Source organism: Schistocerca gregaria, chromosome 8, assembly GCF_023897955.1.
Source record: "Schistocerca gregaria isolate iqSchGreg1 chromosome 8, iqSchGreg1.2, whole genome shotgun sequence".
In the NCBI taxonomy this organism is placed as follows: domain Eukaryota; kingdom Metazoa; phylum Arthropoda; class Insecta; order Orthoptera; family Acrididae; genus Schistocerca; species Schistocerca gregaria.
This window is the reverse complement of record NC_064927.1, coordinates 68,335,430-68,361,911: the sequence shown is the minus strand read 5'-3', so window position 1 is coordinate 68,361,911 and position 26,482 is coordinate 68,335,430. Positions and strand designations below refer to the sequence as shown.

Here is a 26,482-nt window from a genome sequence, read left to right as displayed (position 1 = left end):
ATGACAACCACATTTCTCGATGGCAGTGGCATTTTTGAACAAAATAATGGGCTGTGTCACAAGGCCAGGAGTATGATTGATTGGTTCAAGGAACAAAGTGGCGAGTTCCAATTGATGTGCTGGTCCCCCATCTCACAGGATCTGAACCAATCGAACACATCTGGGCTGTGATTGAGCAGCTCATCACCACCCTCCACAGAATCTACAGGAATTAGGTGACTATTGTGTGCTGATATGGTGCCATCTCTCTCCAGTTTAAATTTTTTGTTGTTGTTATGTTAACTAAAGTGTACACTGCAGTGTGTGTTAAAATATTTATTTTTAATGTACAGATGCGAGGAAGGAGTGTACTTTATTTAAACCTCATCTATGGTTTTACAGCTGTGGACCGTTCCCATGAATCGTCACTTTCTGATGCTCGTGATGCCTTCATCAATGTTGCTATTGATGTGCTGTCTGCGTACAGATTGGCACAGGGTTCAGCAGCAGCTAGTGGAGGACTTGTTGCACCATTCAGCTTAAGATTGTTGCCTCTCTACATTCTTGCACTTCTAAAATATGTGAGTAGAAAATTCTTTGTTGACTAGTAAGTGGTTACGACCTGTGTGTTTTGTAATAATTCCAACCAAAAATCTCCCAGAGTTCAGTGCAGTGATGCATAATGTAGATTTTATGTTTAACACTAAAAAATAAACAAAATCTGTCCAAAAAGTTGCATGCAATGGCATTGCAAAAAATGTGTAAAATTGTATGCTTTCAGAATTATTTTAATTTTTGGCCTGTTGATTTTATATTTACATTTGTCTGGCATGTATATAATGGGGTAGAGAAAGTGAAATTGTGCCTTGTTGTTTCACTTCTTTATGGCAGCAATTGTTCATTATTGCTACTCCTTTGAAAATTTTGTGTGTGTGTTTGTGTGCTATTTTGCGTATAGCATAATGGGTATTTGGAATTCTTCTACTGTGCAAATGTATTGCTACTTCTCACAGAGAAAAAACATTTTCTGTCATCAGTCACTTCTTAAATGAGTTGTGTTAAGTGTGATATGTTTGGAGACTTTGGTCTCATTCACAAGTATTACATTTACTTATAAATAAGTTTTATTTATCCAGAAACTTATGTGCCCACCTTGAGCAAAATACATTTTGCTTTTCCTTGCGTTTTGTTTCTGATTTATTTATTTATTTTGTATTCATCACTTGCCAGAATTTAATAATTGTGTAACACACATGAAGCAAAGCATAAAGTTCTGTACCTCATTTGCAAGAAATGCATTTCACCTAGCAAACATAAAAGCAAAACCACTACGAAAAGGGAACAAATTCTCAAAAGTGCCATGCATAGTACAATAAAATGATGTTTTAGAAGTTAATGGTATTGTAATTTGTTTGTGTGAGACAGTATTAGATTACGTCAAAATGAAAGAATCAGTCTGTGCAGTCATTACATCTGTAAAGATTATAGGTGTTTGTCATAATCTTCAGTGTGCTGCTGCTTCTAAGTTTTTGAATGTATCAGTTACTTGTATATACTATAACTGGATTTTGAATTTCATCCAAAGCAGCTCACTAATATTTACAAAACAACTGTTCAATGTTCTTAGTTGAATATGTTTCTGTAGGTAATGACCATTTATTCTGCACATATACTGAGAAAATTGGCATGCTGATGAAAATTATATGCCAAGCCAGAGGTCTCAAGCTTTTGTGTCTGTATGTAATCTGCTGTGAAGCTGCTGTTTGGCATAGATGGTGGTGGTGGTTAGTGTTTAACGTCCCGTCGACAACAAGGTCATTAGAAACGGAGCGCCAACTCGGTGTAGGGAAGGATTGGGAAGGAAATCGGCTGTGCCCTTTCAAAGGAACCATCCCGGCATTTGCCTGAAACGATTTAGGGAAATCACGGAAAACCTAAATCAGGATGGCCGGAGACGGGATTGAACCGTCGTCCTCCCGAATGCGAGTCCAGTGTGCTAACCACTGCGCCACCTCGCTCGGTGTTTGGCATATACCTTCAGTATATAGGCACCTAGTGTTTTCCACAGGTGTGAAGTGATGTGGAGGAATATGTGGAATGCCACCTTCAGTATGAACATTTTGCTTAATTCGGATTGCCAGCACCCAATTTCTAAGGTTATCCATTAGGTAGATCTGAATGGAATTCTGATAGAGTTTTATTCTGCTGTTACACTCCAAAGAAAGACATATAATAACAGCAGCCAGTCTAACCTACGGTTGTAAGTTACAACAATGTGTTAACTTTTAGAAGTGGTGAAATGTTCTCATGTAATTAAATGGCAAAATTTACACACACACATATATATGTATTGTGTGTGTTGAGGAACAACATGTGGTAAAAGGGTAAAAGTGTGTAAAATATTTGGGTGTGTATCTGTGTAACAAGTTAAAATGGAGTCAACATGTGGATGAACTATTGCAGCTTTTTTAACTCTGTGTGTTGATGTAAAGACAAGACAGTTGATTTATTTTTCATACGAGGTTACCATATGTTCTGGAGATCAGGGAATTTCAAGCAAATATCAGGGAAATTTGAAAAAAAAAACACTGGAAAAATCTAATTTTTGTTTCAACAGATGAAATGGTTTGTTTAATGAGATGTTGTTCATCGTTGCTGGCTGGGCACAGCTGAGTAGGGGTGACGCTTCCATACTCCCTCGTTCGTGCTGCTTCGCCCCTTCCTACCACTCCCTTAAGCTTGCAGTCAGTGCTGCCACCAATTCTTTCCCCCAACCTAGCAGTTGCTGACAAGATGCAGAGAGGCATGAAGAGTGGTTTGTTTGGATCTGATTCTCAGAGCCTGTAGACGCAGCGCTCATGTGGGCATGAGTTGTGTCTCAATGTGTGTGTGTGTGTGTGTGTGTGTGTGTGTGTGTGTGTGTGTGTGTGTGTGTGTGTGTGCTCTCATTTTCTGACAAAAGCTATGTCAGAAAATTTACTTGTGAGAGTGTGATTCTCTTTTCTACATGCCTGTCTGCAGTTCAGAGATCATCTTTACGGTGAGCTACTACCCATTCTCATTATTATTGATATTCAGAGTATTTGAACAAATTATCTATTGCATGAATTGATTACCATGTTCTCATTTCATTAACATGCTGTCTGTGACTCATGAATAACTGGCCACATGAGTGGATTTCCATGAACGGACCAAAACTGCAGGCCATTTCTGTGGGTATCTCTAACAGATCGGGCCTGCCGATCAGAAGCCCTTCAATTCCCACTAATGTGCAAGCCCTACATGTCGGAGCTAGTCTCATTGATTTATCTGCAGATCATCATCATCATCATCATCATCAGTCTGTTTCTGTGTGGCATTATGCAGCAGACCTTTATATTTTATCCATGACCCAGGACTGCAGTGCTCCTGAGCTGGCCAAATGCCATGGGTGATGGATTTCAGGAATTGCGACTGTCTCACCACACGTACATTGTACAATATGGTGTTTTATAGACATTTTATTTATTCTAGTACATTTTGGCATTTCAAAAGTAGTTTATGTATTAGAAAGTATGGACAATAAGGAAGAAGAAAATTGTGCCAGTCACTGGCGGTTTGTACACTATGTACTCGTACATTTATCAAAAGAAAAGTCTCATAGTACCTGTAAAATAATAGATATAACACAATAACTAAAACTGAGAATAATGAACATAGTAGAACCAACATTTTGTTGGTGGTCACCTACAGTGTTGCTTTAAACAATTCTTCCCCACCTTATACAATTCTTTCAAGAGGCCCACTTTTTTCTGAGATTATTTCTAAAATCATTGAAGGTATTTTAAATCTGTCTTTCGACTCCAAAGAAGTATGTATTTCTATTACCTAATGTGTTTTGATTATAATAGAGGGAAACATTCCACGCGGGAAAAATATATCTAAAAAACAAAGATGATGTGACTTACCAAACAAAAGCACCGGCAGGTCGATAGACACACATGCATACACACAAAATTCAAGCTTTCGCAACCAGCGGTTGTTTCTTCAGGAAAGAGGGAAGGAGAGGGAAAAACGAAAGGATACCCACATCCTTTCGTCTTTCCCTCTCCTTCCCTCTTTCCTGAAGAAGCAACCGTTGGTTGCGATAGCTTGAATTTTGTGTGTATGTTTGTGTTTGTTTGTGTGTCTATCGACCTGCCAGCACTTTTGTTTGGTAAGTCACCTAATGTGTTTTGTTTTATTGAAATAAAATATCAGTGGTCTTAATGAAACAATATACCATTTGCCTTGCTTTCTCCATCTAAAAACAGTTCATTAAAAGTAATTGTTGATCTTAGTACTTAAGGTCTTTGCTAACATCAGGAAACGCCATATGCTTGCAAGTTTTTTTAGGTATGTCCTCATTTGCAGTGTTGTTTCTTGCACTGTAGCTGCAAAGACAGATTGTTTGCTTATGTCTTAACTTACCCTTGAGATGTAAAATTTGTTGGGGGGAAAAAGGCTGTAACTTGTCCATAAATCAGGGAAATATCAAGGAATTTCACTTGAGGAAACTTGTGGCAACCCTGTCATATTTTCACTCCGTGTTGTTATATGGAATTATACTGTTGGGGCAGTGCACCTCAATTAAATGAAGAATTTGTTCAGCAGAAGCAAACGGTAAGGACATTGGATAAAGCAGAAGCTTTTTTAAGGATCCGAGAATCCTTATGCTCGCTCCCCAGCACGTGTATTTTATAACAGTTTTTGTTGCTGATAATAAAAATTGGTTTCAACTGATCTGTGATATATACACAGTCACAATACAAGACAAAGAAATAACTTTCATGTAGATTTTGCTCCTCATCCACGGTTGCATACCCTGCTGGTGATATATTGAGCAAGCTCCCATCTAAAGCAAGAAATAGGGAATCCATAGTGATTCAAAAAAAAGTTAGAAAAATGGTACTTCATTAGTAGCTCTTCCTAAAAATCGAGTAGCTACAGTCAAGGACTGAAAGATCCTGTTAGCTTCACAGCAAGTATACTCTGATTAAAAATTACTTTGGGATTGACAGACGGCATTGGTGGGGAATGGATTTGCCACCTCTTACAGAACATGCCACGTGCTCGTGTGATTGTGATTTGTGTACACAACAAAAAAGAAATGAATCTTTTTGTTTCTGTCTGTTACCAACATCTTTGAAAGTAGTGGGGGAAAGCAGTTGTGGGTGGCTGCTACTACTGTACAGATGTCGATGCACGAGGTACTGTAATCACATTGTATAGGCGAATAAAGGCAATAAAATAAACGATTGCATTAATCTTGCTAAATAACAAATTATCTAATTAAGTGGAGAAAATTGTAAGGTGTGAACACAGCTGAATTTGAGTTAACACACTACACCACTGATGAGTGAACACTGCTCAAGTGTTCACTATCATCTGTATGACCATTAGAAGTGCTGTCAAAATTTAGTGAAACTGTACGTTATTCAGTGTTAGTTTCAGTTACACGTTCATTCTCCCATGCTTTCATTATTACATCCTTCATATGTCTTACAACATTAGGCCAATCTGAAGACGAAGTTTCGTTGTAGCAGCCTTTGTCAGTCTTTCCACCTCTGCCATTATAATTTTTTTGTTGTTCTTTGCCTCACAGCCCTTAACTTGAGCCCATAAGATTTTAGTCGAATTGAAGTGGCTATGACCTGATCACAGTCTGAGGATCCTATTGCCATAAAATTTATTCATTTATTTATTTATTTTCCATTTCATGTATAACCTTTAGAGGTAAACATGGTTTATTCTCAACTACAAGATCCAGTAATTCGCCCTTTCAACAGTCATCTGGTATGGGAATGTTCTTTCATTGTCACCAGTCAATAATGTCTTGTTTTCTGGAAGCTAATGTAGACGCATTATTGAGGATGTCAAATGAAGAGACATTCTTCATGCCTATTTTGAAGTTTGCTGAAGTTTGTAAACATTGAGTCCTTAAACCACCCCTGAAATATGTCTTTATCATTTGTTCATGATAATCAGTACTTTTCTTCAATCTAAACATCATTATGCAGTTTTTCACAGTTCCTGCTAATGTACTTGAATGCAGAAGAATCAGTCTGTAAACTTTTCCCATGGGTTGTGGCGTGGTGCCAGTTACTGTAACATCTGTCCAGCCTATGCTCATTGAACAGCTTGCAGTTACTCTTACTTTGTCAAGCCAAATAATATCAAGAAATATTTCTTTTGATATTGTCCTCAAAAACTGACACAGCAGAAGATACAGCTGTGTCCTATTTGCATAAAAAGTATCTTTATAGTGTTGCAACTGAATGTGCAAAAATCATTGCATATGTGGTGCGGCTTCCCCTGGTCCCCCTACTATCTGCTGCAGGCCTCACATCAGGCAAGGCTCGTGCTTGCAGAACAGACAATGCAGCGAGCACTTCTAGCCAGAGAAAGAGAGCTACCGCTCGACTCGTTGGAAATGTCAGTTGCAAAGTAATTTTAATCCGAGTATAGCAGTGTTTACCATGTGCTTACTAGCTTCCTATATTAAATGTAGATGGCATAAGTGTGAATAGCATTAATCAGCATACTCGTTGTTCTGCTGTCAATGTAGTGTACAGATTCAGTGTCCATGATACTTTCTCATGTTAACATTAACCTTGCCTCATTACACATCCCCAAAGCTTCTGCTTCTGATGGGACTTTACTTCCTCATGGTCTTTTATTGGTGCAGTTAATTCAGACCCAAAAGAAGTAATTGGAAAGTGAAACTCTGATTAGCCACTTGAAAATTGACAGTGAAGAAAATTTAAACTGTGGCATATTGAACAGAACATCTGCTGCACATGCTGCATGTTCTAGAATTTGCATTGGATGTCAATGCAAATTAAGCAACTCATTCTATGATAAATGGTTATCTTTACTCATTTCTTTGTTTGTTTATCATACAGGATTTTCTGAGATCATACTGAGTACTCTGTTCTAAGTTATTAGTGTTCCATTGAATGTGTGCTTCACTATGCTTTCTGTGCTTAGTTTAAATTCTTTAGTGTGACTAATCCAGTGACTGATGGTTTTTTATTTCAGACTGCATTTCGCACTGGGCAGAGCACGAGACTTGATGATCGTTTATTTGCCATGTGCCAGATGAAAAACTTGCCTTTGGCATTACTTATACAAAGCATTTACCCAGATATGTATCCTGTTCATTCCCTCAGTGATCAGGTAACTTTAATTTTTTCTTCTTTGAATTGTATTTCTGTGTGTTAAAACACTTAATTTTAATGATCATCACCTTATAAATGTGCTGGCATGCTGTGATTCATTATAGTTTTTAAAATAATTAACATTACAATGCATTCTGGAATGAGGCCATAGCTAGTAATGAGACAATGTCTTTAAATTAGTCAAGTATTATTTTATAATCTCTGTACCTCTTAGCTTCTGTATATGGCTTATTCAACAACACACAACTGCGAGAATGCTTTTGGACAAGTTAATGTTTATTCTGGTTACTTGATATTCAGGAAGCCATTAAGTGTTCTGGCATGTTTGTTGTGTTTAGTACTGTTGAAATGTGCTGTAAAACATTCTGCATGCGCAAGTGAAATGTGTATTGGATAAACACTCATGAACATCCAAAATAGTGCTCCAATAGAGAAGAAAGGTACAGAAAAATGGTGAAACTTTGCAAATAATAATAAATTTATGTTAATTTCTTCGGTCATAGGATTGTTTTCAGTAACTGTTCCTTTTCCACTCCTCTTTGGTTTTCTATATCTGTTGTTTTCTGACCTCTCTCTTATCTCCCCACCCCCTTCCCCTTTGCTTGTCTACCATGTATAATCCAGTTAGTTTTACACTCTTGTTAAGTCTGTCATGATGTTTTGTTGGTAATCTCTGTCTTCCTTATTAACCTATACTTCCATGTTACAGCTCTCAGGTTTTCAAATCTCATCCAGTGTAGTTCCCAGCAGGCAGTCTTTCTTTCTCATCCTTTCCGGCAAGTCTCCTTGTTCTCGTGTTCTGGGCAACTTTTCTGTAAATCTCCCCATTTCCTAAATCTCACCAGAGTTTTTCCTTCATCCTTCTTCGTTCACCTTCTACCCTTCTGCTGGGGGGAGGAAACACAGGCTCTGTAAATTTGCACATTTCCTTACTTTTACGTGTGTGTTCTCCTGCCACTTATAGTGAGTAGATTTTTTATGAATCCAGTTAAGATACACACGTAGAATTAACCAAATGAATCCCATCTCACCAGTCTTGTACTACCAATCAATGATAAAATTTTTTAGGAAATAGTGCCTACATGTTATAGGAGTGTATGCTGACATGTATAGCGTAATATCATTATTATTTCCACTAAGTTAATAGTTTACAAGAGTACTTTATGAAGCACTAATGGCCATTTCTGAACATGTCAGAAATAAGTAACTCATTTAAACCAACAGCTCGGTGGAAATGAGATCATTGTTTGAATTTTGTAGGAGCTTTATTGCCCACACAAAAGAAGTTGGTCTATGTAGAGTAACCATAGGATGATATGTTCTATAGCATAGGTAAAAAATTGCCCCTCTTTTGGCCAGACCAGAGGATCTCTATCCGCTGTGAGAATGATACTGCAGATCAACAAATCTGTTAAAGCAAGCTGAAGGGATATTCAGTATTTTTGTCTTTTGTGTGTCACCAAAAAGAATGGAGGAAGAAGTTGGATTCCAGATATCAGAAGTGCTTCACACCAGTGTGAACCTACAATGGCTGCACTCAAATGCTTTTGATGGTTCCCCATTATTCAGACTGCTGGCAGTATGACTCATACACAGCTGAGTGTGACTTCCAGACTCGGAAAACTCTGCAGCCACTCACATGCCAGCAGTATAATTTTTCATTAGTATTTAAGCATGCAGCACAACTACTGCTCCAATCCTCAATAAGGAAAATATCAGGAAGTACCTTATTTACTAAAATTTAGTTACATTTATAAACTACGCTCTCCAGCAACATACTGACAGTGTATGAGATAATGAAGACAGTGCAATGCTTCGTTTTGTGGATCATGGGCTAGTCAGCCCACAACTCAGTGCTTTGAAGAAAAATTTATTGTCAACATAAATGTGGTTTTTTGTGTCTTAGTTATAGAGGTATTCAACTTTCACTACTATGAAAGAAGAAATAATACGGGCCTCACAAGTGAAGCCACTGATGTTTTTCCACTTAATAAAATTAATGCGCACATATAAATGCCCGAGTGCCCACTTGACACCAAACATTTGCTGCTCACACTGTTTATTACTTTTCCACTAGCTAAGTTTAAGCACCGATGTTACTGTTGTTCACTCATGTCCTATACTACAAACTGTTTCTTGCATGAGACATTAGGCTATACAGGTGGACCGAGGTACACTTGATTGTCAAAGCAGTACTTAAAACAACTATTCCATTTACACACTTGTTGAGCTGAGATTGACTACAAATGCTCTCTGCTGAAATTGACTATTGATTTAAGTGAGGAACTGAACTGCTTCACTTTAGATTGAATTGGATGGACTTAGTTCCAGATGTGTGACAGCCACCAAAGAAAGTAATAAATCTAAACATTTAGCTGTAATGACTCATAAATGAATTGCATTGGTTTTGTGGAGACGTATTAACATTGGGTGTTAAACATAATGTATATGAAGTATTTCAATCACATGTATTTCATTCCATAATAATTTCTAACTTCTGTTTCCAGTTCCTTTCCTGTCGGTTCTATCGCTTGGGTTTGCCCCATGAATTGCTATCCGTAAAGTACTCCATTGTTTAACCTTGGGGATACATGCTCAGATATTCAAGCAACTTAATAAAGCTAATATTCTTAACTACAAATATTTCACTGTTCATGAATTTACTACTTCCCTCATCACAATGATAATAAAAGTGTTACTTATATGAATATCACTGTTTGGAAATATACACTCCTGGAAATGGAAAAAAGAACACATTGACACCGGTGTGTCAGAGCCACCATACTTGCTCCAGACACTGCGAGAGGGCTGTACAAGCAATGATCACACGCACGGCACAGCGGACACACCAGGAACCGCGGTGTTGGCTGTCGAATGGCGCTAGCTGCGCAGCATTTGTGCACCGCCGCCGTCAGTGTCAGCCAGTTTCCCGTGGCATACGGAGCTCCATCGCAGTCTTTAACACTGGTAGCATGCCGCGACAGCGTGGACGTGAACCGTATGTGCAGTTGACGGACTTTGAGCGAGGGCATATAGTGGGCATGCGGGAGGCCGGGTGGACGTACCGCCAAATTGCTCAACACGTGGGGCGTGAGGTCTCCACAGTACATCAATGTTGTCGCCAGTGGTCGGCGGAAGGTGCACGTGCCCGTCGACCTGGGACTGGACCGCAGCGACGCACGGATGCACGCCAAGACCGTAGGATCCTACGCAGTGCCGTAGAGGACCGCACCGCCACTCCCAGCAAATTAGGGTATCGGCGAGGACCATTCTCAACTGTCTCCATGAAGCTGGGCTACGGTCCCGCACACCGTTAGGCCGTCTTCCGATCACGCCCCAACATCGTGCAGCCCGCCTCCAGTGGTGTCGCGACAGGCGTGAATGTAGGGACGAATGGAGACGTGTCGTCTTCAGCGATGAGAGTCGCTTCTGCCTTGGTGCCAATGATGTTCGTATGCGTGTCTGGCGCCGTGCAGGTGAGCGCCACAATCAGGACTGCATACGACCGAGGCACACAGGGCCAACACCCGGCATCATGGTGTGGGGAGCCATCTCCTACACTGGCCGTACACCTCTGGTGATCGTCGAGGGGACACTGAATAGTGCATGTTACATCCAAACCGTCATCGAACCCATCGTTCTACCATTCCTAGACCGGCAAGGGAACTTGCTGTTCCAACAGGACAATGCACGTCCGCATGTATCCCGTGCCACCCAACGTGCTCTAGAAGGTGTAAGTCAACTACCCTGGCCAGCAAGATCTCCGGATCTGTCCCCCATTGAGCATGTTTGGGACTGGATGAAGCGTCGTCTTACGCGGTCTGCACGTCCAGCACGAACGCTGGTCCAACTGAGGCGCCAGGTGGAAATGGCATGGCAATCCGTTCCACAGGACTACATCCAGCATCTCTACGATCGTCTCCATGGGAGAATAGCAGCCTGCATTGCTGCGAAAGGTGGATATACACTGTACTAGTGCCGACATTGTGCATGCTCTGTTGCTTGTGTCTATGTGCCTGTGGTTCTGTCAGTGTGATCATGTGATGTATCTGACCCCAGGAATGTGTCAATAAAGTTTCCCCTTCCTGGGACAATGAATTCACGGTGTTCTTATTTCAATTTCCAGGAGTGTAGTTTTAAGGAATGTTTTACAGTGATGCAAATATTCTCATCACTTCTGTCACTTCATGCACAAGAGAAGTTATTCAGTTTTATTGTTTGTTTTTAGGGCATTCCACAGGAGAATGGTGAAATCATACCTCAACCTCCAAGACTACATCTCAGTGCAGAAAAACTGGATTTTAGAGGAGCATTCCTAATGGACACCGGTGATCATATGATTATATATGTTGGGCGTAATGTTGCACCTGAATTTTGTATAAATGCTCTTGGTGTTCCAAGTTTTTCAATGATTCCTGAAGACATGGTAAGTATAGTACAGTTATTGATTTATCATGATAAATATTTTCAAATAAGAAAAGATAACTGGAAATAATCAAATGGCGAATTTAATTATTCAGACATTAAGATTCTGGAAATTGATTTCTGTAGATTTAATTCTCTGGAATTCTCAGCTGCCAGTTTATCAGACCACATTTCAGCAAAATGCTGATGTTAACTTCAGTCAAAAACCATATAGATTCTTATCCATTGACAAAGCTTCATATAGTGTTGCAGTTTATACCCCTATTTTCACGACCTAATGTCTGAACATTCTTCCATGTCTGTTATGTTTTATCTCCCAGGGTACTTAATGTTTGTTGTCACCATGTTCTATAAACTGAGAGACTCTGGTTCCACTTCTAGTTAATTAAGTTAGTGCTTTAAACAGCAACAAATGTATGGTTGTGAGGAAAGATATTTGCAGATACCTAGCCTCTGCACCTATCAATACTAATGTTATATTTTGGTTTCATGCTTGTGAAATACACTGCAAGGGGGTGACGACTGATAGGGTGGAAGTAGAGATGATTGTGTGTCAGAAGGCACTCTCCCAGTTTGCTCCCTGCCAGTTTTTTCTCAGAAGGATGGTGGTGACCTGTTGTTAGCGGTATTTATTTCCGTAAGTTGTAATCAGTGTCACAACTTGCTGTTGATGTCGCTGTAGGATTAGCATCTTAAACGTCTTTCAGCCCACTCATTGTAGCTGACACCACATTCTCCATTCCTGGCCGGCTGCTGTTATGAAAGTTCACCACCCGCAGTGGCTCCAGCACTGACCATACCGCGATGCTGCAGCAGTGAGTGAGTGAAGGCGATGCGTGTGTTGGGCTGACGCCCATCAGTTTGGGAGCTGCTATGTCCCTTGCCACTCACTGTCATCCTTGTTCACCAGTTGAACTGCGATGATGGTTGCCATGTAGTGTGATACTCTTTGCCTGCTGTTCAGGTAGCCCTGGTCAGTCCACCAAACTATCAGGAATGTTGGTGTCCTGACCTGGGATGATAGGGAAGACACCCTGACCTGCCCATCTGTGACAATGTCAGGCTCTGGTGTTGAATTACGCAATGAGTGATTCTGGCAGAGTAGCCATCTCTTCCAGTAGCAGCTGTCATTACCCAATAGTGTGCAGGAAATCTACAACAGACATCACTTTACTGTAATCAGGGAATCAAATGTGAACGTTATGTACAATCCATCTGACTGCCTTATGGGCTAAAATGCTGGGATATTTGTAGTGCGGAGTAGTGACTAATGTTTCCCTAATGTTACATAGGTCTTCCTATTATGGAGATATCACCAGTTCTCACTCTGCCATGCTTGTTTAATAAGTTTGAGAACTTGTTCATAAAAGCTCTTGGTATATGTTGTTGCATAGCAAAGGTGAGACGAGCTTGTCCAGCTGCTCCAACCTGGTACATTTCTGCTAAGGTCTGCTGTCTGGCTTGCCAGGAGGGTCGGTGTTGTTTTTTCCTGATCTGCTTTAGGTGGTCAAATGTTATTTTTTGCACCTGAGAAATGTTGACATCGCCATAATGTAAGCAAGATAGTTTCCTTTGGGACTTAGAAAATTTTATCAGGTTGCTGCTTTGTACAAGGTTTGCATGCAACATAACCCTCTCCTCTAAAAAACTTGTCTTGAATTTCTAGGAAAAACAAAAAAATCTGAACCTTTAATATGAAATCTTGCTCTACTTAAAATATTTTTTACCAACTTAATCTATGTTACAGTTTCTGTTTTTCTTCATAGTACAAGCCATTCCAGAGGGAACTTGTGTAGGTTTTAACTCTGCTTGTGTTGTTTTACATCTTAGGAAAATATATACTCGGCAAATTAAACAATTTTATCAATAATCGATTGTTTTGTTGTTATATTAGGAAAAGATGTAAGATGTAGTACTGTGATTGTACACTGTTACACTAGTGGTAATCGTGTTCTGCTTTTGTTCACTGTGACATCTGTAAATATGTCTTAACATTTTATCAACAGCAATTTGCTTATTTTACACATCAATTAACTTCGCTGTGCCCTATAGTACCATGGCATTTAATGTATAATAAAAGTGTGTATGTCCCGTGACAAGTGGGAAATTTGGGAACTTTTTCATCTGGGAAAAATCCAGGCAAATATGGGAATTTCCATTGTTTTAGTTTTCAATTAAATTTTTGTAATTTTGACTCGTAAGAACTGATATTTTTAACAATTAATTTTACTTTAGCCAGCTGCTGCAGCAGTAAAACATAAACAAAAGAATAACACCAAAATAAAACTGTAGCTGCAAAGAAAATGGGGCATTCACAACAATGAAACACAGTGCTCACACATGCATCTGCTGAAACAAAATGTGTCTGGGGTTTTAGAGTGAAGAGTATGCATTACGTTGTAACTGCTTTTATCAGTGTGATTTCCAAGGGACTCCATACACGAACGACAGATTGCAACAATCCATGGCATGGGCAGCCAATGGCTTTGTAGATTGCACGTCTGTGGACAGGTCGCAGCTATCAATCACTATCGATGGTAGCATGGAAACCCCTGGCATTCCGATGGATTGCATGTAATTCGTGCACCCAATATTGCTGCCTAGCTGGTTAACACCAGTGTGTGGCAATATGGCAGCAAGCCATTTCTCTGTTTATTAAGGATGGTTGAGCAGTTTTGTCGTTTCACTTTACCCATATAAAGTAAGAATTTTATATTAGAATTTATTTATCCGTGGACCGCAAGCTATTCTGAGAATGAAGAGGAAGCCAGAGTTGTCATTTATATTAACAAGTAATACAAATTACACCCTCCGATTTTGCAGTGTTTAGCATTTTGAAACTTGTGCTATAGTAATAGAATTAATGGGAAGTTCATAGTCACAATACATTGGACTCCCTCTTACGATTTTGAGTTATTTATGAATTAATTATACATATTGTTCAAGTTTTTAAGTTCTAAATAGAATGACATATGTACCTACAATAATGTTAAGAGGACATTTAAATGAAAATGTTCATACAATCTAACTGTTCTTCATACAGTTTATAATATACTTACTGTAATTAGTAGTGCTGCTGTTGACAATCTATCTATGGACACATTGAGTAAATTATGTAAATACTTGCAGTTAAATTACGAGATGATGAAAGGAATTGAGCAGTAATATCATAAAATGAATTGTATTGGTACACAGGAAAGATGTTCACAACTTATTTGGCATCAGTGAGAGACGTAATATGCTCAGTAAAGTAACTTACAGTTCCGAAGAAAAGTAACTTACAGTTCCGAAGAAAAGTAACTTACAGTTCCGAAGAAAAGTAACTTACAGTTCTGAAGAAAAGTGTTTCGAAGCAAATTTAATAAATTATAATTCTCATTTATTTTGAATATGTTTTGCAAGTATTCCTGGGGATAAGGTAATAAGTTGCAGCTGCTGCTAAACATAGCAGTTCATTTTCCATAGCAGAACACAGTAACATTCATAATATTAATAAAAATTGCTTGGCAAATCACTTGTGTGTGAGGTGTCAAGGCAAACGTTGTGCATGGGAATGTATGGAGAATTTCTTAAATACATTCAGAACTTAACCCTTTGAGGACCAACCACATAGAAAAATTTCAGACCCAAAGGACCAACCATTTGTGCCATTATTTAAAATGTTACTGGCACATTTGTTTTTGTCGTATCTTAAATGGGTGATACACATTAAGAGAGACCAATATTATCTGTGAAAGCTTAGCTTTTTGTGTTGATATACTGTATGTATATTAATTTAAACCATTAGCTTTTTCCATGTGTGTGTTTGCACTGCTTAACAGTGATATTACTATTGGCTGGCTGTACCACTTGTCCTATTCTGTGAATATCTACTGGCATTGGCTAGTGAGATCACGTGACATGTGCTATGATTGGCTGACCAAGGGTATCTCAGTTTTGGTTCCTTGGAAGCTACTGTGCTGTATTTTTTGTGGAATTCGTATTTATACTTCTGCAATATGAAAATTTGCAGAGTGCATGTTACCACACATCGAAGAGCTTTCCAAAACACATTGTTTTTTTCTGGGTTTTGTATCCTAAAGTGCCAAGAAGTTAACAGTGGTGTATAAAAACTTTGCCATTCAAAGTTGTAACTTTTACAACTCCAAAGGAAAGTATATTGTCAATTAACATGGAAAAAGTGTATTTTCACCTGGGAAGTAAGAGTGTTATTAACTGGGAAACCAGGGATAAATCCTGGATTTGCTCCCCTCCCCATCCCACATAATTTAGAAAGAAAATTTTCTGAAGGGATTTTCTTGCCAATACGGTGTTGGTTGTACCGTAGTAATTATCATAATACCTGTTGTGGTTATACCTGTAGAAGTCTTCTTTTTGTAACTGTTTACTATTACCAGTTGTGGCTCGTACACACAATAAATCCAATGATTTCTGATTCATAAAATGTGTTAATTGCTTCATAACTACCTTCTTACACTCGGGTGCTGTCGGATTCCCCCAAAATAGGTGTACTTAACACAACCAGTTAACTGTTTGAACTACTCGTGCAGGATGAATAATAATAATAATAATAATAATAATAATAATAATAATAATAATAATTTCAATAATACGCTTACCAGGGTCTTCTACTGATATAACTACATGCATTTCCCATTGTTTAGACACAAGTAATCCTTCATTAACCAAGAATTTAATCCATCTGCCGGTAAAACTCCATCCAACTGAATATGTTTGAGTCATCTAACGTCCAAATTGTGACTTAAAGCTAGTTACAAAACCAATCACGCAATTCCCTGTGTGTGTGTGTGTGTGTGTGTGTGTGTGTGTGTGTGTGTGTGTGTGTGTGTGTAAAATTATGTGCTTGATGTGTGCTGTAGGAAATTCCTTTACTGCTTGCAGTAAACCATGCAAAAATCTTTTTGGTGCCAACAGCGAAGTGCTTAACTATTTGTGTGTAACATGGTGGACAGCTTCTTGAATTTTTTACAGTTCTGTTCTAGCATTACTGTAACTGTTTGCTAATTCTCTCATTAGCCTAGCTATCCAAACTTTACTATCTAATGTTTTCGGATGATTCTATATTATACCTAAGTCTTTATTTGTGGTAATCATTCTATCATTAGGATAATGCTGTAATTTAGTTGTTATTTTATGTATCATTTTAGTTACATTTAACAATCCTTACTTTCAACTTGTAATTTATGATAAGTGCCAAACCATGGTTGTTTCTGTACCTCTTACTACTTCTTGCACTTGATATATTGCGCTTGACCTATTGCACTATTCAAACTTGAAATATCGTTAATTGCTGTGCCAAACACATTTTTTAGCAGTTTACCACCCACATTAAGCCATCCTCTCTTCCTCTGTACTAGAGAATATGGGATTGTACCATTTACTTGCAGCAGCTGCTCTTTTTATCCCCTATCATATGACCATGTTTTGCTTCCTGTAACACTCCTAAGAACATATCTTGCAACCTTTTTCACTTCATTCCTTACCTCCCAGATCTCGAAAGTCAGTCTCAATGGCCAACTGTATTTCGTGAGGACTACATCCAGCTGCTGTGGAACAAAACCCCATCCAGCAAAGGCTGGTTGACAATTTCTTCTGCTCTGAAGATGAGCAAGATTGTAACACTCACTAAATTCCATCTATTGAATTGTAGGCAAAAACTACAAAATCTAAATATTTGTTCCAGTCTAGGCGTTCAGAATTCACACAATGGCTTAGCATCTTTGATGTAGTCCTATGAACTCTTTCCATACCATGTTGAATGTGGGTAGGGTGCACTCGTACATAATTTCTTAACTTTCAGTAACTGACACAACTGCTTATTGAGATCAGACATGAAATTTGCCCATTATTCTGTAATAATCATTTGCAGTACCCCCAATTTACCATAGCGCGAGCTACTGTGCTCACTTTCTGATCTGCTGCCATTATTAAATACGTTGAGAAATGTTAATACACACATGTTACCTGTTTGACTGATGTGAAGCAGCCCCAGAGTATTGGCTTCTATCATTTGAGATGTTTAGTCGGACTCTAGTAGTCATTGTAATTGTATCTGTTGGTGTGGTGACATAAATCAGCAGATTGTGCACATGGAATAATGTTCTTGGCATACTGCTTAACATCAGCATGTTATGTCCTCCACCAGAACCTTTCTGGTACTCTTCTATCCATTATTCTCTTACTCCTTTGGTCCAATAATATATAATCGTTTACTTGCCGTAATACTTTCGTCCGCAAAGCTGCTTAAAGTCTGACAAGTGGTCCACACTTGGTTGATGTACACAATATCCCATCTTATATGACAGACTGTGGCTATTTGTGATACACCTGGCACTCTTGCTGACTTTATTTACGTCTTTAAGATCAAATCCAGAGACTTATAGTGACCACATGGTTCGTGGATTACATCATACTGAAATTCATTTAGATTCAAAGCACATCTCATTACACAACTTGAAGGACCTTACAGACCTAGTAGCTGTTTTAAAGCTGCATGATCAGTAATCATTGTCAACTTAAATCCTTATGGATACCATCTGAAATAAGAAATACTATGTATTTGTGCCAACATCTCCTTTGCAGGGGCAGAATAGTTTTGCTCAGCCTTATTAAGCTGATGAGATACATATGTGGTGAGGTATTCTTTCCTGTCAAGAATAACTTGTGAAACTGACAGTCGATAGTGTTTACACCCGTCAGCACTTGCATTCTTTGGAATCAGAATTATATTGTTCTCCAAGTCCGCAGATATTTTGCTGTGTCATATATCCTACCTACGAGGTAGAATAATTTTGTCATGTCAGGCTCTTCCAAGAATCAAATTAAGTTACATTGTTTGTTTGTTGTTTGTAGGAGCTTATCAGCAGTACTACTACACATTCACACTGCCACATCACAGTACCGTGGTATGCTGCCACAACAAAATGGTGCTGCCCATTGATAAGATGGAGATGGGTAGCACCATTTTGTCCTGGCTCCTTTAGTGGCATGCTGTGGTAGTGTTGCACAGGGGTGTCAGTGTGTACAGTAAACAAACAGAAAACTGAACAAATGGTCCTCAGGGGAGATGTTGGATGATATCGTGAAGTTGCCACAATATTTCTTAGATGCAACTGATGGACACCATGTGTGACAAACATGTTCGTCTCATCAGAGGGTGTTGGTCAATTGTGCTGATGAAATATTGTGGGACTTTAGGAATGATATCAAACATCTCAACTGAGAACCATTTGTATGACTAGTCTGTCAGGAAAGCCTCAAGCAACAGATACAAAAAGTTAATTGTGTAACTTTACTTTTTTGGTGACTTGTTTAAAACTTAGTTTGCTCTATGTATTTCTTCAATTATCTTAAATGATGTGTTGCAAGGGATAACTCCCATCCGTGTAATTTCGAGAAGCTTCTTGTGTTGGGGGGGGGGGGGGGGGGGGGGAGGAGGAGGAGGAGTATCCAGATAGTATAGGTTGTGAAGCAGCCATTGAAATCATAATGTCGTGCTCGGCACTGTGTTCCACCACTGGATGGTTAACTCTACTCTACACCACAGTTTGGTGGTGGCCATGGATTCAGGAGGACAGTTGACAGGTGGTCAGGAACATGCAAAATACTTTGCAGAAATTGCAGCAGAGCTACATTCAGAGGTGGCTCCACCTGTAGTGGGATAGGATAAGCTTGTGACAGGACTGGATTGAGATGTACTTGGGTGGCGGTACCAGACAAGTTCTGTACATTGGTCTCTGTGGCATAAAAATGGACCTCTATATTGCTTAGATCTGGTGGATGGTCAATACTACTTTGGGAAGGGTAGTTAGGTTGTTCCTCAATTCTGGTCACAGTGATAAATACCCAAAGCCTCACACTCTCATAAAAGCAGTTTTTCCCCAGTGCATTACTCAGTCATTGTTATTGATAAGTGAGATAGCTACAAAAGAAATTTTTATGCCTACTATTCTACCTACTACTACATAATTTGCCCAGAGAGTTGTTCCCTGCATGCTTCACTACAGAGCACTGCTCTTAACATAAGTTTGTGATACAGCCATTGGGTTCAGATGGGTATAACACTGGAATTAACTAATGGGCTAATGAGTACAATGGAACTGAGGAACTTACTTGTTGTGATATGTGTCTCTGTAATAGTGTAGGTAGTGAAAAAAATAAGACCTGTGTTTTGTTTTACTTTGCTAACATTTATTTTACAGATAAACTCACAATTTTTATTTTCTGAATGGCCGTAATAATAATATATTTGCATTATTTTCATTGTTATTGTTTTAATGTTACAGTATGAGCTACCAGAGCTTGAAACAATAGAATCTGGAAGGCTACGTAGATTTATTAACCATCTTCAGTCGGAGAAGCCGGGTACCTGCAACTTTGGAAGTTATAAGGTAATAAAGTGAGGAAATCATGTTATATATGTTTTGTCTTGAGAAATATGTTGTACTTCTGAGTCTCTGCTCCAAGTAGTAAAGCTGGCTGTTTGAGATCTGGTCCATTATGTAGAGTTGGGTTGTTTTCAGCATATGAGTAGGCTAGCTGGTAATGTGGTAATGGGGAGAGGGGTTCCCAATTGGTAATTATTTAAAATTTGTGTAATACCTTGGGGATTGGAATTATTTGGTCAGTGTTAGCCATTGTCCCAGACGAAAATGAAGAGTGTGTGTGTGTGTTTGGGGAGAGGGGGGAGGGGCAGGGGTTTCATCTTGTTTGAAAAAGAAAGAAAGAAAGGAAAAAAAACAGAAAAAGAAAGGCATTCGTATGTTCTGAGATTGCAAGAGGGCTGGATGTGGAAGGGGGCAGGGATTATTTTGGTCTGTAATGATTTCTGAGAGAATTAAGCAAGCATCATGTCGGCATTGGTTGAGATCATGAAGGTGTCATCAATAAATTCGTACAATGTAATGAAATTTGGATTTTGATGGATAGGAAAGATTGTTGTAGATATACTATGACTATTGTGGCACAGGGGTGCCCATGACTGTGCTACTGGCGTATGGGTTTTCTGTCCTTTAAATGAGAAGCAATTGCCTGTAACTAGAGTTTGATGTCAGTAAAGTCATGTTTGGGAAAACATTAACATGTTGGAAGGTGTTATTTGTAGACTTGTGGATCATAAAGTGATAAAGTACAAAAACAGTGGAGAAATTTTAGGGAAAGTTATTCTGGTTTTAGATGTGGATGTTTGGGATATGCTTAAGAGGCTGAAAATGTTGGTCTGCAAGAACATTGGTAAAATCAGAGCCATCCAATGAACCACATTGTGATCTTCAAGGTAATTGTGTTTTGCATACCAGAGCAGAGCATTCATTTCTGAGAAGAAGTAGATAAAAGACCCATGTCCTTCTCCACATACCCCACACATTTTCCCGTTTCTGCCACTACTTTAAAAGTCTTTCTTCACCAATCTAGATGTAGTAGTATTTTCTTACACAGTTAATATTTTGTAATGTTGTGTGTTACAGGGACGACAGCCCTCGCCGTGGGAAGTTTCTAGAACGACTCATAGAGGACCGTACGGAATCGGCATTATCTTACTACGAGTTCCTGCAACACCTGAAGTCAAATATAAAGTGATCCTATACAGAACACAGCACATTCACAACATTAAACAGCTGACACTTGTTAGCAAGGCTCTAAACATCAGATTTATACATTGTCTATAATGTGTTGTGCATTAAAGTTTTTGAGTTCATGGACAATTACTTGTGCTGGGCACTCGTTCGGATACAGATGAGACATGATTACAGTATAGGAATTTGCTGCAGTTTCTTTAAGTTGTGGGCCATCTTGGCTTTTTCTGTTGTTTGTGCTCTAATAAACCACTTGATAGCAGAGTGCACATACAGTGACAACATTGTTGCAACATTTTTGCTATTCTGTTTCTTCATATCTGATAGTTAAAAAAGTGAATATTCTTGAGCTGTTCTTGACTCGGTGAAGATATCATCAGCTAACTAGGGAACATTTCACAAGCAAATGGAAAAAAAAATCTTCAGCTTTAAAAACTTAAATGACTATGGTGTTGTGATGCCTGAGATTCTCTTTTGCCCAAAGAGTTTACGTAGTCTGATTCTTGTTTTTGCTGAGTGAAGGAAGAGACTATAGTGTACAATGTGGTGAATATTTATGAATGTGTTTGTCTGTAAAGAATGATACTTTTAGGGCAGGGACAAACTATGTTTAACTGTAGAATATATATAATTTTGTTAAATGTAGATGTTTCTGCTGTTTGTACTTTGTTAAATAATTGTTGTGTAAATGGTAGAAATGAAAATGGATAGAAAGTTTCATGTCAAATCTGGAAGCAGCGTCCGGTTAATCTCCCAGTTCGTATGTCCCATATTTCTGTGGAGCTCATACATCTTAACAGAGGATATAGTTTTTAAAGGAAGAAAAGATCAATTTTTTTTATTCTAGTCACCTATAGACTAATTTACTGCCTTTTATTGGTGTGAAGTCCTGTGTGTTCACTCGCTGCAAATCTTTTACAGTATACTGTGTTGAAATTTTTTAAATGTGTTGTACAGTGGCATTTTTTGAATCACTCTGGGTTGTATTATCTGTATTGAATACCGTGGTACACTGTTTTGGGTCCAGAATTTTATCACTTCTTCAAAAGATTGTATTTGTTATACAATTCCTCACAAAAGATTTTCATTTTTTGCATGGTTGGGATGTTTTTTAGTTATTCTTTCATGTTTGACATGTTTTAAGAAGAGTTTGAATGTAATATATTGTGATTATTATAAAATTTGTATCAGATATTGTACTACAAAACTGAACTGGTCAGAAGCTTTTTTATATTCTAATTATGGTTCACTATCAGGGGAGTAATGTAATGACCAGAGTTATATAAAACTGTTGATCTGTGGATTTTGTTACTGGATTGTCCACATGCCATTACAAAATCAAAAATTGGCTATAATAAATTAAATTATCACTTATTCTTTAAACATGAATTATCAGTTACTGATTTTAAATAATGAACAAGAACATCATTTAATTTAGTTATGTGAACTATGAGAATGAAGAAAAGTTGGGAATAGTATATTTGAAAAGAACGACATACTGTGTGTGATAGTTCTAGGAAGGTCTGGTATATTTTTCACTTGATAGGAATGTTGTTTTCTCTGCACTTCACATACAACAAGATGATCTGCAAGGAGAGAAATGTGAAGTGGTAACATGGTCTGTAGAAGGTGTGGTGTGAAGAGTGTGTGCTGTGGTTAGTAGATGCTACCACTTTTGAAATTTTGAAAGTGTTAGTAACATGTCATTGCATGTAGGTAAGACATACCTTCAAAAGTATTATGAAGCCTTTGTATCATCTTACCTCAATTATGGATACTTACTGTTTGGAATTAGGCCTTTCAGTTATTATCTTTGTGTTGAGTCTAAAAGTCACCAGTTGTCATTAGTTGGTGGTTCCTTACTTCGTTGCAGGTGTATGAAATGTGTTCATTATGCACCAGTATGGCATACTGCTGGTCACTCAAATATGATATGACAAAAACACATTATTATTATTATTATTATTATTATTATTATTATTATTATTATTATTTGACAAGTCTGGCTTGTCACACCATCGTCGGGCCCTTGCGTCCTTTGATAGTTAGAGAACCTCATACAAGTCAGTGTAGTGTGATTATGCACTTCAGCACATGTTACAAATACATGGCTTTCTGGCGTGCTGTTTTTCCCTTTGTGTGTTGTCTGTTTTGTGATACAGTAGTCTGAAATTGTCATTCATCAGTTGTGTAAAGATTTATTGATAGCATTAGTATTGTGAATAAGTGACACTTAAAAAATCTTTTAATTTGAATTTTGAATAGTAGTTGATAAATTTAGTTATGATTCAGACATTAACAGCAGTTTTTATCCTAAATTTTATGAGACAAAGTTTCTGATGATGAAAATAGAGAACAAAGTTCAACAAGTGGTGTTGATGCACTATGACCAACAAAATTGGCTGCAAACATATCACAAAAGAACATTAGTACAAATCAGATACACCTTCTGATTCAGCTCCACATATTCCAAAAAATGTGGACTTTGTTCCATAAAATTACTGTGATGCACATGTGTGTCACGAAACTGACAAGAATACACTGAAGCCACAGAATGTGACGCAAATCTTATGTCGCTATGGTTATTTTGACGTCGCAAATAATAAAACAAGATTTGATACAGTTGCACTAGAGCAAGAGCAGCTGTATTTGAGCATCAGTCATTTTGTGAAACAACGGTCAGTGAAAGGACAACATTGGTTTCATGGTTTACACAGTTCACAGACAACACAAAATGATGAACTGAAGAAAATCAAACCAACTGGATCTCTGTTTCCTATAAATTTTTGAAGATTTCTTTGCCAAGCCAGGCTGTTGTACTGTTGAATATCTAAAGGAATTTAGAGGGAAGAATCCATTAAAATGTTGTATAGTGTTCATCAGAGGATAGACAGTGAAAAAGTGTCACTCCGTATTTACCAGAAACTTTCAAACTGTACCACACCAAAACAAATTTCAGAACCTACATAGTAACACACAGTTTCTAAAATACACATTCCAGATGCTTAGTCTTCTATATAAATAAAAATGTAAGCATGTTTCTGTTCAGAATCTTAAATCTCCGAAAGATCTTCACCAATCATTTCCAAATTTTGTTGCAACATTGCATTTTTTTTGACACAAATTTTTAAAATAAGCATAATGCAGGGTGTCCGACACAAACCTCCCTGATTTCAAAGACCCGGGAAAACAACCACAGTAGATTCAACAGTAAAAAATGCACCACATTGTAGAGCATATCAAAGAATTTGTTTATCTTCAATACCCCTCTACATGTGGAACTATTTCTAGCACGAAGAATATCAAGTCTATACTCAATTTCTTGCCAAGTTTTTTGTAACATTTCCTCTGTTATTGTTGCAATCGCATTAGTGTTATGATGTCACAGTGTAGAAATATCATCCACTTTGGTCGCACATGCGTGGTCCTTCATGAATCTCCACATGAAGAAATCAAGCAATGTAATTTCGGGTGAACGTGGTGGCAGGCAATGGGTCCGATCCAACAATTGGGAAATTTCCTATCCAGGAACTTGCGAACAGCCGTTGACCAATGGGGCAGAGCTCCATCTTATTGAAAAATGATGTTGGGTCTTGTTTCTGCTCAAACATGTCCAGATACACTGAATTATTCACTGTTTGTTCCACGAAGAAGAACGGTCCAACAATCCAGTTGTGCATTAGCTCGCACGAGATGTTTAGTTTAGGGCTATCATGAATATGTTCAATGACAACGTGCGGATTTTGCAAGCCCCAAATCCGAACATTATGCCTATTAATCCTTCCTGATACATGAAAGGTTGCCTCATCTGTTAATAAACACCTTTCCAGGAATCTGGTATCCAAATGAATACACTGCAGCATATCCGCAGCAAATTGTTGTCAGCGTGGTTTGTCATATGGCGTCAGATATTGCAGTATTTGCACTTTGTAAGAAGCTGGTCAACTACGTGATGCAGTGTTGATTGCGGTACATCAGGTTGCCTAGATGCTTGATGAATTGACTTCTATGGAGTTCTGAGAAATGTTTGTCTGATGCCCTCCATTGTCGCTTCTGAAACTCCGTAATGTGCACCACCAGAATGTTTCAGAAAACTTCCTGTTGCCAGAAACTTCCTATCCCATTCCTTAATTGTTTTCACATCAGGTGGATCACATTCATACACACAGCGATAATTTCTTTGCACAGTAATCGACGATTTTGTTTCTGCTTGTGCGCGCTGCTGTGGAGTCGCCATTTTCACTTCATGTGACCATGCTGCACTCTGGCGATGATACTTGGCACTTCTGATGTGGGAATATAAATTCTTTGAGATACTCCACAATGTGGTGTATTTTTCATTCTCATATTTACTGTGGTTTTTCTCTCCTGGGTCCTTGAAATCAGGAAGGTTTGAGTGAGACACCCTATATATAAATAGATACGTGAAAGGGGAAATGTTATCTCGAAAAATTCTTGGCCAATGTACTCCAGGTTTTTACACATTATTGTAATAAACATATGGACGTCTCCCCCCCCCCCCCCCCCCCTCTCCCCTCACAAATCCGTACACACACGCACGCACGCACACACACGCACACGCACACGCACGCACACACACACACACACACACACACACACACACACACACACACACACACACACACACACACACACACACACTCAGTATACACATTGAAATAGGAAATTGCAGTAACAATACAAAAGTCTCAGGGTCAGAAGGGGGGCGGGGGGGGAATAGGAGATGGGCAGAGGGATAGGAGGAAATGGACATACTAAGTGGAAACGAGGAGAGTGGGTTTCTCATAAAATGCTTTGGATTCTTTAGAGTTGAGCATTTTGCGTATGTCTTTATTTTCATTGATTAGACACTCACCATTTGGATAAGCATGTCTGTGTGATAGTTCTGGCATGTGTGGATATGTTGGCCCAAGGATGAAAGAATGTTGAATTATTCCTGCTGTGAATGGTTTTGCCACAACTATGCCGATCTCTTCTGCAGAATTCCATAAAAGTTGAAGCAGTGAAAGATACCATTTTATCTCCAGGAATTTCCTTAACAGACGTCTCTATGGAATCGACATTTCTTTGGTAATAATTTGGCCACAAGTTGTTGTAATCATAAACATCTTCACTTTCAATGATTGTAACTGTAAAATTTCCTTTCACACACGTCGTTCATTGTGTAGAGTCTGTCCACACGCCTCAGTCGTCTTTTCACTACTGCAAAGTCTCTATCATTTGACAGAAAGAAGTGTCCTCTGATGGGGAAAAGAAGTCTGATGT

At 38.6% G+C, this 26,482-nt stretch overlaps 1 protein-coding gene across 1 annotated transcript in view; it reads left to right on the top strand.

Annotated features, from left to right (window-relative positions):
* The window catches only part of LOC126284031 (protein transport protein Sec24A-like), a 131,271-nt gene extending 108,692 nt beyond the window's left edge, over positions 1–22,579 (top strand). The window contains 6 exon segments of the mRNA XM_049982585.1: positions 382–560; positions 7,039–7,176; positions 11,407–11,604; positions 19,910–19,987; positions 19,989–20,014; positions 21,089–22,579. Coding sequence (XP_049838542.1) covers positions 382–560; positions 7,039–7,176; positions 11,407–11,604; positions 19,910–19,987; positions 19,989–20,014; positions 21,089–21,200 — 731 coding nt within the window. The 3' untranslated portion in view covers positions 21,201–22,579.
* The last annotated feature ends 3,903 nt before the right edge of the window (positions 22,580–26,482 follow it).